We start from the raw sequence: 21,161 nt of genomic DNA, 5'->3' as shown, positions 1-21,161 counted from the left end.
AAACTTTGATTTATGATTATTATTCTGTCCCATTACTTTTGGTCCCTTAACAAGTGGGAGGCACATATGCAAACTGTTGTAATTCCTACACCGTTCACCTGATTTGGTTGTAAATACCCTCAAATTAAAGCTGACAGTCTGCAGTTAAAGCACATCTTCTTCGTTTCATTTCAAATCCATTGTGGTGGTGTATAGAGCCAAAAATGTTAGAATTGTGTCGATGTCCCAATATTTATGGACCTGACTGTATATCTTGTTTCAGAGTAACTATAGAACACTGCTCTGGGACAAAGAAACTGCTATGAACCTGAGCAGTGTTGTGTTTCCTTAGGCCAGTGGTTCTCAACCTGTGGGTCGCGACCCCTTTGGGGGTCGAACGACCCTTTCACAGGGGTCACCTAAGACCATCAAACAACACATTTCCAATGTGTAAAGAGTAAATAATTTTATGGTTGGGGGTCACCACAACATGAGGAACAGTATTAAGGGGTCGCGGCATTAGGAAGGTTGAGAACCACTGCTTTAGGCCGTCTGTGAAACACATGCTATTTGGCTCTTTTGTCCCAGTTTCCTTGTACCTATCAGCCATTGCTAATGAGGTAGTCAGAGGTCAAAACCAGATGTTTTTTTTATTTGCATGTTCAGAAAAGAAGCTGGTGTAACCCAAGTGCTGACTGAGTTCCTGTGGCTGAATGTCTAGAAGCTGGCTTGAGGAATGCAGCAATGTACTGCACGTGTTCTTGGTGGAACGTGCGAGTAGAAAATGTGGGAATCGTAGCATAGTTACCTGTTCCTTCTAAGACTAAGTTTAGATAGGAGGGATAATCACAAATTTTAAAACTGCTCATCGAGAAGCGTTTGAGATAAAACGTTAGAGGTACCACAATAAAATGAAAAACACCCAAATACTCCATCCACTAAATTGCATAGTGTTGTTTAAAATCAGGACCCAGATTCTAACTACAAGAAAACCCTGTCTTACCTTATCCACAGCGCTGGGTATAACAAGGCCGTTTTTCACAAATTTTCCAGCATGAACGATAAAAGAAATGAGGAGGAACCGTGAAAATCGGCCGATGCCATTGCCCCACTAACAGTGCAAAATCGGCCGATTATTCTTTCGGACGAAAAATCGGCCGATAAACGAACCGTCTATGGCCTGCATAACTAAACAGGCATCAATGTATTTTTTCTACCTTAACTTTCATCTTGCATAGATCATTCATTTTGCAGTATGTGCAGATAGATCAGATAACAGCCTATGTGGACAGAGCTGTAGTATTGAAAAGAGGAGAATTGTAGGGGGCGCTGTTGAGCAACCTCCAAAGATGGTCGCACATTAGAACAGCTTTTCACTGCCCGGGCGCACTACACCACCCATGAATCTTTAAAAGACGCACCTGACACTGCACCCCCCATCCCCGGCACTTCGGGAACCCCACAGACCTACCTGGAGCGTCTGGCAAGCGCAGATCGCCGGGTCCCTGAAGGCACTGCTCTACAATCAGGGGAAGATGGCAGCTGCTATCACCTCATGGTCTGAGTGAGTACCCCTGGCCCGCAGCCACCTCACCAGCCCGCATTCCCACCCAGCCTGCCTCCGCTCCCCACCTGCCCCACGACTGAGTTCCTGACTGCCTCCCAACTCTTGCGGCCTGTCTGCCCTAGTGAAACTAGGCCTCCATCCACTCTGCTGTTCCCCCACGCCAGCTCCCGGCTCCCTGGGCCTCCATAGCCATGCAGGCCTGAAAAGAAGGCCACAGTTGGTGGGTGGACTGCATCCCCACAAAGGGAACTGCCGACATCCCCGTAGGGGCTTGGATACCACTGTAGCCTACTGACCCCGATTCGGGCTCACTGCAAAGGCGGGTAAGGACGGACATCCCCGCCACCACCGAGGCAACTCCACACCACAGGCTGGTGATGTCCTGCTTGAATCTTCCACCTGGGGTCCCCTGCTCTTCCGCCATAACCTGAGCTTGCCTTTTCCTACCCTTACACTCTGTTTCCTGCCTGCCGCCTGTTTCCTACAAGCCCTGGAGGGTGAAACACACTGTAAGCCACAGGATATCCCTGCCTCTTGACCCGCTGGGGATCCACGGCTCCTTGTCCACCAAGTAAGTCCAAGGTCCAGATTCCGCTCTGCCGGACCCCGGCACTAGTTCCATTTTCAGCATTTTTCCTAATATCATATGATTTCGATACCTCTAGCTCTGTATTGCAAGCCTTGACACCCCTTGGAGTTCTTCTTAACGACCACAACTGCCTCTGGACGGTGGGACCATGGGGAAATGTTCCACTACTACTCCGGCCAAACCAACTAAGCTTGTGGCGGGCTCCTCTAAGGCCATTCCTGCCAAAAGGCCCATATCTAAAATGGCCTCTCCGCAACCTTCACCTGAACATCCACTCTCGTCCCAAGAGCCTGTATCCCAACTGGACGACTCTTCCAACGACAGTCTCTCTGCAACACAAATTGCAGATCCCACTGCAGCAAGGGTTCGAGATTCAGCTTTCCTTGAAAAGGTTAAACTTCTTCAACAGGAACTGAATACTGCAACGTAACAACTCACTACTAAGATCACTTGAGAAATAAGGGACATAGAATCTCATATCGATGATCTTGAACACAAACTGGAAGATTCAATCTAGGTGATCGAAAACCATGAACAAGACATTGACACAATCAAACTGGATCTAGCTTCCGCCCTCCAGAAACTTGAGGACTTAGAGAACTGCAGCAGGGGAAATAACTTCAGGAATAGGGGTCTCCCTGAATCCATAGAGGACTTCAACTCCACAGAAACCACCTTATTGCAGGAGCTCATTCCCAGCACTTCAATTGAAAGACTGAAATTCGACCGGATCCACAGGGCCTTAGGCCTGAAAAGGCCTGGCGGAGCCCCCCTCGACATCATAGTCAAACTCGCTTTTTGCAAAACAAAGGCAAGAGGCAGTCATGCAAGCGGCCTGGTTTAAGAGGGAGCTGACTTTTCAATCCCACAAATATCAAATATTCTCTGATCTTGCTCTGCGAACACTCCTGAGACACAAGGAGTTGAAGCCCTTTGTCCAGACATTACAAAACCACTGTATAAAATATCGCTGGAAATTTCCACTCAAACTAACCTTCTCCTTTCGAGGCCATCCTTACGCTTTCATCATGCTGGAAGAAGCCCAGGAAGTCCTTACCAAGCTGCAACTCATGCTCCCAATATCTACTGCTCACAGGCTTCTCAATCATCCTCCCACAAGTCTCCTTGCCTCATTCCTCTTTGGGAACCTCTTCCTCAAAGACGACGTCCTGCACCTAAGCAGACTAGGTCAACTTCTAGATGCGAAGTCCTGCATGAAGACTGATTTCCCCCAATTCCTCCATCTTTTCTTTGCCCTAGAGTCACCTACACAGTCCTGTAGACCTGAACATACTAAGTCTCCATGCATGTTTAGGACTATGGTCTTAGATTTCCGTCCCTCAATATACGTGTTACTGTGTTTTTTTATTTACTTCTGAGCGCTCGCTGCCATCCTTGGAGACCTTCTAGTGTTTCACAATCTTCTATTTGTCCCACTTCATAGGGGCTGGGCTGTAGGTTCTCACAACTCAGCCAACTTAAGACTTCAACCACTAGGTTACTCTAGATCATGGGTGTTGGACCCTGCTAACTATATTGCCTTTGGCCCCACTTGGATGGGCAGCAACCTCTCACATTATTTTCATTGGTACTATCTGTACCTGCTTACGAGTACACACATAAGTGTGTTTTGCTATTCATGTGCTTTTTTCCCCTCATTCCCATCACCCTTTTTTTTTCTCTTCTCCCTTTCCTTCCCCCTTTCCCCTAAGGTCAGGCAATAGCTTTGCTACTTTTGTCTAACATGTTTTTTGATCATATACTACAATGTGCGCTGGTCAGCTTTGGCGACACCCCAACTATGGCAGTGCATACAATCACCGCCATTGATTTCTTTTTTCGTCTTTGACACCCCTGCAGTTGAGCCTACTATTCCTTCCCTTACTGCACCCCTCCTCCCAATCCTCTCTTCTTTCCTATTTTTTTCTGGATGTCGAAACACCTATGTCTACTATATTTGAGCCGGGTTGAAACTTTACTGTGTCTTCTAGCTACTTTACATTCTACCCACCATGATAGCTACCTCCAAATTTGTTGAGGTGTCCCATAATGTACAGGGATTTAACTCCCCCTGGAAATGTAACTGTGCCTTTAATTACTATGCCTCACATCGAGGCCATGTTATATGATTGCAAGAAACCTGATTTTCCACTTCCTCCTTCCCCAAATATCTCCACAAAAAACTACCCCCAGGTGTTCCAGGCGACCTTTGAGGAAAAGTGGAGAGGCATCTTAGCATTTCATAAAAGCTCTCCCTTCATATGCTCCCTTGAGATCACAGACCCTATTTAATACTACAGGGGACAACCTTAGACTTTAAAGTGACCATAGTTAACTATTATGCCCCCAACATTCATCAGTCCCAATTTTTTTCTCACTTAATGTAATTTCTTCGCACAGGAAGGGCACTCTGATCATGATGGGGGACAGTAATATGGTACTGAACAGGCAGTTAGACAGATCCCCCTCGGTGGGCCTCTCCCAAGTCTCTACAGAAGCTAACTCACAAACGAACAGACCATTTTTTCATTCCTCAAACTTTCATCCTGGACATCCTTAACCTCTTGCCGCCCAGCCAATGGCCGATTGGCGGCCGGCAAAATCCCTCAGCGTTCCGGGTGGACGCCATATGGCAACATTTCGTGCATGCGCAGTTTGCACGTCTGCAGAGCCGTGCGATCTGTCACCGGCCGTGTACCTCGGACACGGCCGATGACAGATCTGAGTACCGGCCCCGTTGCTGGTACCATGTGACCTGCTGTGTCACATGACAGTTGTATACAATGGATGGCTTCATTCATGCCATCCATTGTATACTAGTGTGTCTAGCTGTGAATGGTCACAGCGATCACATGCACAAGCTGGGCCAATCACAGCCCAGCTGCGTCATGTGATTAGCCGTGGCCAAATCACAGCTAAGCACAAAAAAAGAAAAAACCCTGAATGAATCAATGTCATTCAGGTAAATGCTTGCTTATAGCAAAGTAATTCTTTGCTGTAACGCAAATTGTGTAAAAAAAAAAAATACTGATCACTTCCCCAAAGTAGTACAATGTTACTATGGTAACATTGTACTACTTTGGTCATAGTGAAATATGAAAAAATAAATCTTAAAAAAAAGAAAAAAATATAAAAAAAAATTAAAAATAATACAAAAAAAAAAAAATTTTTTTTTAAATTTCATACTGTCACCAGTCAGTGTCCCTGATCACCGCCATGCCAGTTATATGATGATGCTGTACTGCACTGGTGACAGTATGTAAAAAAAAATAGTGAAAATTCTTTTTTTAATTTTTTAATTTTCCAAAAAATGACAAAAAAAATACAACTTCAGAAAACTTGACATGCCTCTTATGAAGTACGTCGGACTGTCATTTGGAGGATATCTGTACTGTTCTGACATTCTTGGACCTCAAGAAATTATATTGGCTGTCAGTACTTCAGGATTGATCAATATTCAGATCTATACCATAGTTTGTGAACTCTATAACTTTCCTACAAATTAAAAAACACATCCTAATTTGGGTTATTTTCACCAAAGACATGTAGCAGAACACATCTTGGCCTAAATTTATAAAGAACAATTATTTATTTGCCAACTTTTATAACAGAAACAAAGAAAAACATGTTATTTTTTCCAAATTTTCGGTCTTTTTTTGTTAATTTAGCAAAAAATAAAAAACCCAGTGGTGATTAAATACCACCAAAAGAAAGCTCTAGTTGTGTGAAGAAAATGATAACATTTTACTTTGGGTACAATGTTGTATGACCGTGCAATTGTCATTCAAAGTGTGAGAACGCTGAAACCTGAAAAATGGCCTCGGTAGGAAGGGGTAAAAGTGCCCTGTATGAAAACGGTTAAGGTCAAGATCCTTTCTACACCATGGTATGATTACTCATCACTTTTACTTACCTGTAAAATCGCTGACTTCTGCCCCTCAACACTATTCCTGGTGCCTTAACGACTCCCTGTTATTTAACAAGAGGATGGGAGCCATCCAGGACTCTATCTCCACTTACTTCATTGACAATACTGTAGTGGCTTAATCCCCCACGATTTTGTGGGAAGCTCACAAAGTCACACTTAGAGGAAAACTTATACAACTAGCATCCTGCAAGAAGAGGGAGAATGTCTCCCGAGTGGCAACTTTGTCCTCCCGCCTTACACAGTTGGAAACTCAATTTAAGGCGTCTCACTCTGTCTCTCTGCGCAAACAATTGGAAGCTACTAGGGTGGAACTTAACCTTCTCCACGATAAGGCAGAAAAACAGCTCAGATGATCCCGACATAAATAATAATATTTATGGCCTGTGCCAACAAACCAGGCCCGATGCTGGCCAACCTTCTTAAGGCCCATACCCAAGATACCAAACCGATCAGGTTATGCTTACCCAATAAGGTCATTACAGCCAACCACTCCAAAATTGTGGATACCTTTCCTTCAGTCTTGTCCACGTTATAGTAAAGCCCACAATCTTTTCTCAAGGACTTGGCAGATGTCTTTTTACATGACATTCATCTTCCCAGACTATCCTACTCTATGCCAGATAAAATGAAGACTGATATTACCGTCTCAGAGGTCCTTGCAGCAATCAAAACACTTGAGACGCAAAAGATTCCTAGACCCAACGGCTTCTCTGCGTTATATTACAAAAAATTCTACGATGTAGATTTTTGTTGACACATCTACAATAAGGAAAACATTAAACAAGAATGGAGTACATGGGAGGACACCACGGAGGAAGCCATTGCTGTCCAAAAAGAATATTGCAGCATGTTTGAAGTTTGCAAAAGAGCACCTGGATGTTCACACCAGACATCCCAAGAATATTGCTACACTGAAACAGTTTTGTGAAGAGGAGTGGTCCAAAATTACTCCAGATCGTTGTGCAGGTCTGATCTGCAACTACAGGAAACGTTTGGTTGAGGTTATTGCTGCCAAAGGAGGGTCAACCAGTTAAGTCCAAAGGTTCATATACTTTTTCCTCCCTGCACTGTGAATGTTTACATGTTATGTGCAATTAAACCATGGCAACATCTAATGTTTATATAGTATTATGTTCAGCAGACTGTGTTCTTCTATTGTTGTGACTTAGATGACGTTCAGAGCACATTTTATGCCCAATTCATGCAAAACTCCACGTATTCCCAAGGGGTTCACATACTTTTTCGTGTAACTGTAGGCCGATATCTGATCTCTCAGCACATACTGCCGAATGAATGATCTATGCAAAATGAAAGTTAAGGTAGAAAAAAAAAAAAAATCGATGCCTGTGTATTTAGTGAGAACAGTGATCACTGACTGATTGTATTTCATTTATTAATCATGCACCTGGAAGTGGGTGGGAGGTAGGAGGATAGATGATGTAGGGAGTGTGCTAATGAGGTCAGCTGGTCAATTCCTTCCTGTGTCATGACCTAAAGTCTCTGCAAGAAGTAAGGCAGAAGTAACGGAGAAGCTATTTTTATACAGCCCTCTGGACACTGACATAAAGGTTTTGAATTTCAGCAAAGGAAGTACATTAATGCTATATTGGTACACAGGGGAGCTGGAATTTAGAGGAAAAAAAAAAAGTGCACAAAGGTGAAAGCATTCTTTTAGGTGATAAGGTACCTTAAAGTGATATTAAAGCTTCGTTTGTTTTAGTCATGTATCATACTTATCTGCTCTTTGCAATGGTTTTGAACAGAGCAGCCCTGATCCTCTGCTTCTTCTCAGGTCCCCCGGTGGTGCTTCTGGCTCCTCCCCCTTCACCAGTGCTCTAAATAGCAAGCTGTTTACTTTGGGGGCACTGCTGCGTGCTTGCTCCGAGCCCCACTCTATGCGTCCATAAGACACAGAGCCGTTGCTCAGCCCCACCCACGCTCTCCCCTCACTGGCTCAGTGGATGACTGAAAGCAATGGGAGCCAATGGCTCCTGCGTCTCAGCCAATGAGAAGAGAGAGACCCGGGACAACTGAGGCACATCGCTGGATTGAGAGGGGGCTCAGGTAAGCTCGGCTTGAACTATCTTGCTTTGCATGTAATGAGTCTATCTCATATATTAGTTTCACCTTTTAAGTTGCATTACTGAAATAAATGAACTTTTGCACGATATTCTAATTTTTCGAGTTTCACCTGTATATCTAATGTATATTAACATTATGACCAAACATGTCCACAAAAACTACTGTTATGCCATTACTAAAACAAGTTCTATTTTATGCACTGTGTATTTACATAAGTATGTCAGGGGTTTTTCAAATTTTGAAACCGTTAAAAGAATTAGAATATATTTTACCTATCACAAGACAGAAAAAAATCTGCTAGATTTTATACAACGAAAAGTAGTATCCAGACTGCTTACCTTCCACACTTTTGCCCTGAGATCTGAAGGAACAGGTCGTCCTTGAATAATATTTCTTGCAGTCTCCAGGTCACAGCCACCTGCCTCCAGAGCCTCGGCTAGATCTGTTACCCTATGAACATAAAAAGGCCACACTTTAACACTGCATTTATCACTAGAAAAGATGCAAACTTTATTGAAGCAAACTTTTTACAGCTGTATGCACTACATTAGGGAAAACAAATATCTCAGATGGCTTATACATTGTAGAAAAAAATTTAGTTTGATGGACCTGTTAAGAGAAGTCAAAAGATGGGTAACTTCTTGCAAGAGCCTGTAAATTCTGCTACTATATTCAGGAGGGAAGTGGCAGATTCCATTCTTGCAGAAGAGACTAGTGAATTGGAATTTAATAATTACTTTACTAAGGTCCTGAGCTCATACAAGAGCACCATCTTTGCCACTGTAGTGAGGAGAGTGGTAACAGCAAGGGGACCAGTGACAATGTCTGTAAAAATGATTGGATAAAATGGAGTTCACCAATTGACGTTTGCTTGCAATCTTGATACAAGAGTACACAGTAGTGGGGAGAATATTAGTGGTGGTGGGAGGTTTGGATGACTGAGAAGTGCAGGATGAAACCAGAAAAACGTACAGATTTCCCTTGTGTTTTTTGGGATTTTTAATTTTTTTTTTTTGGCCAAACAGTCCAGTAAGGGTCTACAACACAATCAGCTCCGTGAACGTATCATAGCATAGCTGATGCAAATATATTAATGTGTTGCAGATTGGCAGTTCAGTCTTGCTTTCTCCTGTTATGTCACAGCTGATGTAAAAAGCTGAATGGCTCCCTCATACACCAAAGAGAAAATGTCTACATGGAGGATCAACTGTTAATACCTTTGCCAGAACATGTCAAACATAACACATTATATAACCAGTGGTAAAAACGATCTGTATGAATACCAATGTCCATGCCATGGCAGGGCAGAGTTTTGGACCAGCTGCAATGTCTCTGTAAAGAAAGAGGTGGGGGCTTAACAGAAAGAAGACAGCAAGTGTGTATGAAGTGTCACTGAATATTTCAAATGTATTTTCAAAATGGCAGATCTGCCATGGTAGCTCTTGGTATGGCCAATAACACTTTGCAAGTATGGGAGTGTGCTTCAAGGTTTCCTACTGATTGCCATTTAAAGTAGAATTAAACCCAATCTCCAAAATATTGGTTATATTTTACATGTTAATCTAATTTCAAAAGCTATTTTCAATCTGTAGTTTTCAATAAAATACTTGTTGATCCTGCCTTTTTTAGGCACTTCCTGTTATAGGGTGACAACTCTCTCTCTATTTTGTCGCCCCTTCACCCAGTGGAGTGTACAAGCAGCTATGTGGTATGGTCCACCCATGTCACCATCAAGAGGCCACTACAGAGCAATGATGTACAGCAGATGCTGAAATGAATGCATTTAGACAGGAAGTGGCTTCAAGAGGGCTGGACAGTATCAGGAGCAAGGAGATACAAAAATAGATTTAAAAATGGAAATTATAAATAGTTAGGGCTTAGATCTACATTATGCGGTTTTTCAAACATATTGCAAATAAAACTACCAACAAATCTCCAAACAAAAAGTACCAAACTACTTATTACACAAAACAAATACATAAGTAAACCAGCATCATAGAATACAAATAAAGACCCAACAGCTGATATGGTGAACATCTTGTGGTATATAGTGATCTAAACTTAAAACTATAAATGTTGAAAACACCAATCTAAAAAAGACAATCATGTCACAAATCAGTGTTAAAAAACCCATCCGATTAATAATATACTGTATATAATACACAAAAATGTGACATTGTACAAACTCAGTTAATGAAAAACAGTTCCAAAAAAGTCGGTGTCACACATCACATGTCCCAAACTCTTCCACCTTGATGCACTGTGCCCAATAAGCAAATAAAAGGCTCACCAAATTTCCATGATCCTTTACTGCCAAGTCAGTCGAGAAATGCTTCATAGAGACAAATATGGTTGATTGGCTCCTTCCCCTTCCACCAAAGTTCCCCCACTTCTTATCTCCGTTACAACATATTTTCACAGGCCTTGTTCGCACTGCCAATAACTTGCATGCCCCATGCAGGGTCATGTTTTACCGGAACAGGTGTTGCGTGCATCCCCAGCCGGCAGTACCACAGATGTGTCATCTGTGCAAGTCCCTGAAATCACCTTGGGTGAGTTCGGGGCCATCCAACCTCACCTTCATGGATGTCACATTGGGACACAGCAGCTGTGTCTGTGCAACTGCATGTCCCAATAGACACCTACGGACTGCCAGCACAGGGATGTATGCAAGACCTGTGTATCCCTGTGCCAGCAAAATACAGTTCTGCATGGGGCTCTCAAGTTATTGGCCATGTGAACATGGCTATGGAGGCGAATGCTATTATAGACTAGTTAAAGCCATATCAGACTTAAAGTGGTTGTAAAGGCTCTTGGCTTTATACTCTCATGCACTCTATGCATGAAGGTAAGAAACCTTCTGTGTGCAGCAGCTCCCCATAATACTTACCTGAGCCACATCGCGATCCAGCAATGTGCATGCGACTCTCCCTCCTCATTAGCCTAGACAACAGTGGGAGTCATTGGCTCCTATTGCTGTCAATCACAGCCAGTGAGCCAAAGAGGACAAAGAGGGGACAGGGCCGAGCTGCGGCTCTGTGTGTGAATAGACATGCAGAGCAGCAACTCGGGAGTGAGTCTGCTTAGGTGCCCCTACGGAGAGGGGTGGATACAATACAAGGGGTGCCAACATCCCTAGAAGTATAGACAAAGAAGGGGGAAAGGTCCTCTACTGGCTGGGACTTTGAAGGCACAGATTTGTAAATAGACTACTAAATCAGCAGTTAAAACAGGATGCTCAATTTTATTTTATACAATCTTAAAAAAAGACAAGTGTAAATACATAGATTATGGCGGTAAATGACATAGTGTGACATAGTGTTAATAATGACAGCTTGGTCATGCAAATGTTTTACCCGACGCACTTCAAGACTAAGCGTCGTCTCTTCCTCAGAGGTGCTCAAAGAGGCATGACATCTGTAACAAACATACATATCAATATACATCTTTGTTCATAAGGATTTTTTTTCCAAACGATTAAAGTATGATAGAACACTTAAATAGCGCCATGTAGAGGCAGAAAAAGCACACGTGGACCAACCCAAACTCAAAAGTGTAAATTCTCATGATGCACTAGAGAGTATTCACAAGCCCCTCACGACATAGATAATAATATAGTGCAAGGAAAAGAGATAAGAGAAACTGCCCAAACGTCTCCTGGAGAGGTCCCTCCCAAACAAACCAATGGCGAACCTGCAGCGGTTTGCACACAGATACAAACAGGACAGTGCCGTGCTGGAATAAATAATATCACGTGCAAATGTAAGTAATGTAAAAAATCACGATATACCAGAACATCACTTACTGTTTGTATTGCCAAGTCCAGTTACTGAAAAGAACTGGAAAGGTGACAATAACTTAGCTCAAAACACAAGGGATTTACCAAGGAAAAAAGAGGGGGAATCACTTCCGGGTCATTTACCTATAATAAATAAAATTTTTTGGATACAAATATTCAGAAAGAAGTCATCAGCAAAAAATGGCAAATATGCCTTTAAGATCTTAGGTGCCCTTTATCAAGCTGCTTGCTTTGGGGGCACTCGACAGGAGGGAGGGGCCAGGAGCGCCGGCGGGGGACCCGAGAGGAGGAGGATCGGGGATGCTCTGTGCAAAACCAGGTAAGTATAACATGTTTATTTTCAAATAAAATTGCCTTTAATATCACTTTAATGGTATACCAGGAGATGTTTATAAAAATGCAGCTAAAAAAAGATGATAGTCACAACCAATGCTATATAGGTTAAGAAGAAAAGCTGTGCTCCTTAATAAAATAAGCCTGACAGTATTATCCACAACAACCAGGCTTCTGCCATCTCTTTAATGGAGTTTGTTTAATATACAGTCAGGTCCATAAATATTGGGACATCGACACAATTCTAAAATTTTTGGCTCTATACACCACCACAATGGATTTGAAATGAAATGAACAAGATGTGCTTTAACTGCAGACTGTCAGCTTTAATTTGAGGGTATTTACATCCAAATCAGGTGAACGGTGTAGGAATTACAACAGTTTGCATATGTGCCTCCCACTTGTTAAGGGACCAAAAGTAATGGGACAATTGGCTTCTCAGCTGTTCCATGGCCAGGTGTGTGTTATTCCCTCATTATCCCAATTACAATGAGCAGATAAAAGGTCCAGAGTTCATTTCAAGTGTGCTATTTGCATTTGGAATCTGTTGCTGTCAACTCTCATGATGAGATCCAAAGAGCTGGCACTATCAGCGAAGCAAGCCATCATCAGGCTGAAAAAACAAAACAAACCCATCAGAGAGATAACAAAAACATTAGGCGTGGCCAAAACAACTGTTTGGAACATTCTTAAAAAGAAGGAACGCACCGGTGAGCTCAGCAACACCAAAAGACCCGGAAGACCACGAAAAACAACTGTGGTGGATGACCGAAGAATTCTTTCCCTGGTAAAGAAAACATCCTTCACAACAGTTGGCCAGATCAAGAACACTCTCCAGGAGGTAGGTGTATGTGTGTCAAAGTCAACAATCAAGAGAAGACTTCACCAGAGTGAATACAGAGGGTTCACCACAAGATGTAAACCATTGGTGAGCCTCAAAAACAGGAAGGCCAGATTAGAGTTTGCCAAACGACATCTAAAAAAGCCTTCACAGTTCTGGAACAACATCCTATGGACAGATGAGACCAAGATCAACTTGTACCAGAGTGATGGGAAGAGAAGAGTATGGAGAAGGAAAGGAACTGCTCATGATCCTAAGCATACCACCTCATCAGTGAAGCATGGTGGTGGTAGTGTCATGGCGTGGGCATGTATGGCTGCCAATGGAACTGGTTCTCTTGTATTTATTGATGATGTGACTGCTGATAAAAGCAGCAGGATGAATTCTGAAGTGTTTCAGGCAATATTATCTGCTCATATTCAGCCAAATGATTCAGAACTCATTGGACGCCGCTTCACAGTGCAGATGGACAATGACCCAAAGCATACTGCAAAAGCAACCAAAGAGTTTTTTAAGGGAAAGAAGTGGAATGTTATGCAATGGCCAAGTCATTCACCTAACCTGAATCTGATTGAGCATGCATTTCTCTTGCTGAAGACAAAACTGAAGGGAAAATGCCCCAAGAACAAGCAGGAACTGAAGACAGTTGCAGTAGAGGCCTGGCAGAGCATCACCAGGGATGAAACCCAGCGTCTGGTGATGTCTATGCGTTCCAGACTTCAGGCTGTAATTTACTGCAAAGGATTTGCAACCAAGTATTAAAAAGTGAAAGTTTGATTTATGATTATTATTCTGTCCCATTACTTTTGGTCCCTTAACAAGTGGGAGGCACATATGCAAACTGTTGTAATTCCTACACCGTTCACCTGATTTGGATGTAAATACCCTCAAATTAAAGCTGACAGTCTGCAGTTAAAGCACATCTTGTTCATGTCATTTCAAATCCATTGTGGTGGTGTATAGAGCCAAAATGTTAGAATTGTGTCGATGTCCCAATATTTATGGACCTGACTGTACAAGCTGCCTTATATCCATAAAATGCTTTATGGGCAACCAAGACCAGATTAATCAACTAGAAAAAAAACCAAAGTGAAACATACAGTACCACGTAATCACTGATTAGGTTTCATCAACTTTAATGGCTACAAACTGAAGAAAAAAGAGACTAATGGCTGCCCCACTTGGCACACCACTGTTTTAAGTGCTGTCTTATTAAACTGATATGTTTTCAATTACATCTAGGTTACATTAACATAGCTTTCTAGGGTCTTCTTCATTAGGAAATTTGCATTTAGGCCCTTTAAATGTTACTCAGACTGAAGCAACACATAGAACAAGCCTTTTTGAGGTAGCCTGCAGATGGGAAAGATCAATAAAAGATTCACATTTTATCCTCTCTGTAGAGAACGCGGTGTATTGGATTTATGGGATGTCATCTTTTAATACGTCTCAAAGTGCCCTGCCAGCGAAATGCTATGAAGACGGCCCTACAATATTCCTTCAGGTCACATCAGATCTGTGCACAGAGCTTAGACATTCCTAAAATGATTATAGAGCATTTCTGTAAAAAATACGTCTATCTTCTGAATTAAAAGCAAGTCTATCACTTCTAGTCTTTTACCTCATTAATAATTTTGTAAGCTGGCAGACTGTGCTACCCGGATATTCATTTATCGTGACAAGGTCTCAACGCATATTAACTTGTAGAAACTATGACTTTCAGATAGAAAAAGATCTACAAGTTTTTATAAAATAAACATGAATGAATAGGAAAAAGACAAAGTATATCTAGATGCTTATTAAACCACTATATTATCAGAACTTTGCTTTTATCGAATATGTTATTTATAGATTTGAAAAAAAGGTGGTATAGTATCTACATATTATAGATAATTTCTCCATCCATGGGAAGAAAACTCCTCCATCTTATTTTAGTAAGGTACCAAGCTGGTTTTTCCAGGCTGACTACAGCTTACAATGAGATCATACAAGCACTTGATGCATGTAAAAAACTATGAACACTTTTATAGTGTTACTATACAGCCAACATCTAAGGCTGATTTTAGATGGCCAAATTTGTTTCACTGCAATGACCCCCTTTTGTTATAGTGATTTGCCACTAAAGCTGGGTACAGCCAGCCAGCTGGATAGAAGAAAAAAAAAACAAAAACACACAACAAACAGATTCCTGCATCCAATCCACACAAACAGCTTCTGTGGAACAGAGAGAACTACACACAGATGAAAATTTGTCCAGTCTCTACTGAACCAGCCTGATTTTCGATCCGTGTACCCAGTTTAGGAAATACATGATTTTTTATGTGATCACTATCACACATCACAGTTCTACTTCAAAGGTTAAGTTCTCCTTTTTAAGACTATAGTCTAGGGCAGTGGTGGGCAACCTTTTTTTTCAACTGAGCCAAATCTCGCCAAAACCACGATTGAAATTTATTTTGAGAGCCACATTTTTAAAACTGAAAATACATCTACCATAGTAATTCATCCCCCATAGTAATTCATCCCCCATATAGTAATTCATCCCCCAAATAATTCATCCCCCATATAGTAATTCATCCCCCATATAGTAATTCCTCCCCCATAGTAATTCATCCCCCATATAGTAATTCATCCCCCATAGTAATTCATCTCCCATAGTAATTCATCCCCCATATAGTAATTCATCCCCCATATAGTAATTCATCCCCCATAGTAATTCATCCCCCATAGTAATTCATCCCCCATATAGTAATTCATCCCCCATAGTAATTCATCCCCCATATAGTAATTCATCCCCCATATAGTAATTCATCCCCCATATAGTAATTCATCCCCCATAGTAATTCATCCCCCATATAGTAATTCATCCCCCATATAGTAATTCATCCCCCATATAGTAATTCATCCCCCATATAGTAATTCATCCCCCATAGTAATTCATCCCCCATATAGTAATTCATCCCCCATATAGTAATTCATCCCCCATAGTAATTCATCCCCCATAGTAATTCATCCCCCATAGTAATTCATCCCCCATAGTAATTCATCCCCCATATAGTAATTTATCCCCCATATAGTAATTTATCCCCCATATAGTAATTCATCCCCCATATAGTAATTCATCCCCCATAGTAATTCATCCCCCATAGTAATTCATCCCCCATATAGTAATTCATCCCCCATATAGTAATTCATCCCCCATATAGTAATTCATCCCCCATAGTAATTCATCCCCCATATAGTAATTCATCCCCCATATAGTAATTCATCCCCCATAGTAATTCATCCCCCATAGTAATTCATCCCCCATAGTAATTCATCCCCCATATAGTAATTCATCCCCCATAGTAATTCATCCCCCATATTCATCCCCCATATAGTAATTCATCCCCCATATAGTAATTCATCCCCCATATAGTAATTCATCCCCCATATAGTAATTCATCCCCCATAGTAATTCATCCCCCATATAGTAATTCATCCCTCATAGTAATTCATCCCCCATAGTAATTCATCCCCATCATAATTCATCCCCCATATAGTAATTTATCCCCCATATAGTAATTCATCCCCCATAGTAATTCATCCCCCATATAGTAATTCATCCCCCATAGTAATTCATCCCCCATATAGTAATTCATCCCCCATAGTAATTCATCCCCCATATAGTAATTCATCCCCCATATATTAATTCATTCCCCATATAGTAATATATCCCCCATATAGTAATTCATTCCCCATATTAATTCATTCTCCATATAGTAATTCATCCCCCATATAGTAATTCATCCCCCCTATAGTAATTCATTCCCCATATTAATTCATTCCCCATATAGTAATTAATCCCCCATATAGTAATTCATCCCCCATATAGTAATTCATCCCCCATAGTAATTCATCCCCCATATAGTAATTCATCCCCCATAGTAATTCATCCCCCCTATAGTAATTCATCCCCCATAGTAATTCATCCCCCATATAGTAAGTCCCCCCTGTGTCAATTCACTTACCTTTGCTCCGCGCGTTCCTCTCGCCGTGTTCCCGCGCCGTTCTGGTCTTCAGGGCGGACTGTGAGAGGAGAGGAGTTCGTCACGCTGCCCTGCCTACATCCTGGCTGCCCCGCCTACATCCTGACAGCTGCAGAGTCCTGACTTTTGTGGCGGCCGCCCGAGAGGAGGGAGGGGGGAGGCCGCCCGAGAGGAGGAAGGGGAGGGGAAGGGGCGGCCGCCCGAGAGGAGGGAGGGGGGCGGCCGCCCGAGAGGAGGGAGGGGAGGGGAAGGGGCGGCCGCCCGAGAGGAGGGAGGGGGGCGGCCGCCCGAGAGGAGGGAGGGGAGGGGTGCGGGCGGCCGCCCGAGAAGAGGGAGGGGAGCGGGCGCCTGGCACGCAGAAGAGCCGCATTTAAGTTTGTAAAGAGCCGCATGTGGCTCGCGAGCCGCGGCTTGCCGACCACTGGTCTAGGGGCCCTGATGGGGTTTAAAATTGTGCAGCCTTGTAAAATGCTCATTAAAGTGTAAGAAAAGCCTAACTATATCTAAAAATATTCACTTCTTCTATCTATCCTGCATACCATCTGTAAAATAAATAAATAAAATAAAAAAAGGTCTGTATAATACCTTTTTTTAATTTGGTCCAGTCACACGATCCTGCAGCTCCAGCTACTGAAATTTATAATTTCTTAGATGTGATGGCTGCATTAGTTTTCTTTTTTTGGCTTGCTTTCTTCTATTTTCATCTAGTGATCAAGTCAGTAGGTCTGTCTTCAAAAGCACATACTCTCCAGCAGAGTTACAGAGCAAAATGTTTTTCCTTTTGGGATAAAGATTTATGCTGAGCAGATCATCGCGCTGCCTGACATTGCAGTGTATTGTGTACTTTTTGTACTGTCCACTTCATTTAAAGCTTGTACAAAACAAAAAAAAAGGGGGGGGGGGGGGGGAGGATGTGATATGCTGAATCATGCACTGCACTGCCCCCTAGTGCAGAGCAACCAAAGCAGTGAATCGCTCCTGCTGCTCTGCACTGCGATATGATTTCACCCTAATACAGGTTGGTAGATCCTTTTACTGCTTAAAGTGTTACTAAACCCACAACAGTATAATCTGTCTGTATGTGTAAAGCATGCTTGTTATACTCATTGTGGAACCTAAGGGGTTAATCATCTGCACTATGTGAAAAGGAGCTTTGATCCTGTCTTCTCTGATCCTTCCCTTCTTCTACTATCCCCAATCTATCTGATGATAGTAGAGAGCTATGGGAGTCACTCTGCCCACGCTTAGGTTGGGCTCAGTTTGGTGTGTATTGCTAGAGTTTTTCTTTTCTTTGGGAGGGAGCATGTGATCAGCACAGGGCCAATCAGAACTGTCCACACAGAGTGTCAGGGGTTATGTAGCCTCATAGGACAGTCAGAGCAGAATGATAACTCCTCCTACAAGCTTTACCAATGCTTAGCAGGACACTGATAGAAGTCACAAGACTGCTATATACTACTGATGGGAAAAGGTATTCAGCAGTTTATATTTACTAAAATAATTGCATTTCCAAGTTCTGTGTACTGTGGGTCCTGGGTTTAGTAACACTTTAATGGTCACATCTTGTTCCAACTTTTGGTATCTACAAGCCCACAGTCATTTATGACTGTTGTGCAAGACCGTTGAACTTGCAGATATCAGGCAACAGGGTATGACATCAACAAGTTTCTTTTGTTTTACTTAAAAAAAAAAATGTGATTTCATTCAATTAGTCCAACAACCTCCCCTGATAGCTGTTCTTTGAGTCCCACAAGCACCTTACAGCTCCATGCACACTAGTGTTTTTTGAAGCTGTTATTAGTATATTTCTTCTGCTCGTAGAAGCTAAATAATGTTCTCCTATGTGTCCACGCACACTACTTTAGGCTATTAGCATTTTTAGAGCTTCAGCATGTAGAAGCAGACAAAAAAAATTGTGTTGTAGAGTTTTTTTTGATCATTTTTCCAGCAGGCAAAAAGCTCTAAATGCTCCTAAAACGCTCCTAACAGATTTTTTTCCAGCTTTTTTTTCCTTCTCTACATGTACTGTAAAAACACTAATAAAATTCTAATGCTCCAAAATGCTTCTGAACGCTACTAAAAATGCTATTACTAGTTTTTTTTATACAAAATTTTTTGAGCTTTAAGAAAAAAAAAATGCTAGTGTACATGGAGCTTTAAGCTGTCATATTCTGACAAAGCTCTAAGTATGGGAGGTATTATATCTAGAAGGTATTTCTATCTACAGGCCCCATCCCAGACTGGTTATTTGTCAGATAACATAACCCGCAGACAAAAGGACAAACTAAAAAAAAGATAGGTTACCAAATACTATTAAACGCAAATAAGTTCACTAAGCTGGCCATTTACTAGTAGATAGTCAAACAATCGTACAAACATTAGTACGAAAATTATCAGTACATTCCTTGACATGAAAAAAAAAGTTTGCTTTTAATTTTGGTGTGACTGGACTTTCCCCAAACAAAACCTCATTTACCGTTAGAAATGTGTTTGACCAACTTATTCCGCGCCATGTTTTCTTTGGGATACCATGTGACTAGAAACGGTGCCTGACTGTGAAAGGGTAAGTTCACCTCTTAAAAAAAAATGAATTCCCTTTTTTGCAGGTAAAAAAAAAAAATGTGCATTTACTATTTATTTTTTTTTTGGAACCTGTAAAGCATTGCACCAGTGATCAGCAGATTGCTGGTGCCATGCCGGGTGCCTGCAGACTGTCAGTGTAATCTGTCTGCTTGTACCCAGTATGGACAGTTTACACAGGAAGACAATGAACTACCACAGCGCTGTGGTAGCTCATTGAGAACTACAAGCCGACAGCCACAAAGGATGTCGGTACTTGACAGAACTCTGTGAATGAATGATGTGGCCATGTGGGTGGAGCCCAACACGGCTGCGCGGTTTTCAAAAAGTGACAGCTAGTAAGGGAAACATCTCCCCATACTGTTGTTACAGGGACAGGGGGCAGCAGCTGCTGCAGTTGGAACATGTTATATGCAACATGTTCCCAAAGGTGAACTTATCCTTGAAGCTTTTCCTCTCCTACGTTCTCTTTGTACACATGATCACAATGTAAGCAAAGCTGTTATGAATCAGTCTAACTCATAACAGCTCTGCTTCTCTTCCTAGTGAGCTGTGATTGACCCACAGCTGTCACATGATACATGGGGCCAATCACAGCACCCTGTACTATGTGACCAGCTCCAGTTCATGAATGAGTTAGGTTCATGACAGCAAGCTTTACAATGCAGGAGAAATGATCTTTTGCAAAGCAAAGTGTAAAAAAAAAAAAATCCCCGATCACCCCCCTACAGGAAGGCATAAGTTGGCAATATATGAATCAATTGGCTGGCTCTGTCTTTGATGGAGGCTAGGTTTGTGTTAGAGGTTAGATTGTATAAGCCTTCATTGAAGCTCCTGAGGCACTCATCAATGTCAACCAACTTGTACAATTTATCTTGTTATGGAGAGGTAAAGTGTTGGATATAAGAGTTTAGATTTCGTTCCCTATGGGAACAAGCTAGAAGTTTACTTGGTTTTCCACCAATCTTATAAAGTCTTCTAATGTACAGGAGCTTTGTTTTGGCTTTAATAAATAAGAGGACTTCAGTTCCTAAGCATTTTAAGGTCTATAAAATGAAAAATTTTGAACAAAACTCTACTAGTGTATGGCCAGGCAATGTGTAATTTACTCAACAGTCTTTTCAAAGGAGGCCGGTGTGAGTGATATTCTAGCACTAGTATCTGTGCATAGAGCTACACTTTCATGCTGCCAACCTGAACTACACTTCCCTTAAATGTATGTATGCCATTACAGAGAAGGCAACATGACATATAACAAAAATATAACATATAAACATGCTTTCCTAGAAAGAAAACAGTTTGGAGTTAGTAAGGTCAGCAGCATTAGCCAAACTAGCAAGGCAGGTTTTATCTGAATTTTCACCGACATACAGTTGCAAGAAAAAGTATGTGAACCCCTTGGGACTACGTGGAGTTTTGCATGAATTGGGCATAA

General features: G+C 41.9%; 1 protein-coding gene across 2 annotated transcripts in view; it reads right to left on the bottom strand.

Moving 5' to 3' along the window:
- Positions 1 to 21,161, bottom strand: part of TBC1D23 (TBC1 domain family member 23) — a 92,245-nt gene that overhangs the window by 46,819 nt on the left and 24,265 nt on the right. For both annotated transcript variants that reach the window (XM_089682963.1, XM_089682964.1), the window contains exon 2: positions 8,484 to 8,595. In XM_089682963.1, the coding sequence (XP_089539089.1) occupies positions 8,484 to 8,595 (112 nt within the window). The remainder of the gene's footprint in view (positions 1 to 8,483; positions 8,596 to 21,161) is intronic.

This window comes from Staurois parvus, unplaced genomic scaffold (genome assembly GCF_062004578.1).
Source record: "Staurois parvus isolate SC_StPar_1 unplaced genomic scaffold, SC_StPar_1.0 ptg000299l, whole genome shotgun sequence".
NCBI classification, from domain to species: Eukaryota; Metazoa; Chordata; class Amphibia; order Anura; family Ranidae; genus Staurois; species Staurois parvus.
The sequence above is the reverse complement of the archived record's forward strand: the minus strand, read 5'-3'. Positions and strand labels throughout refer to the sequence as shown.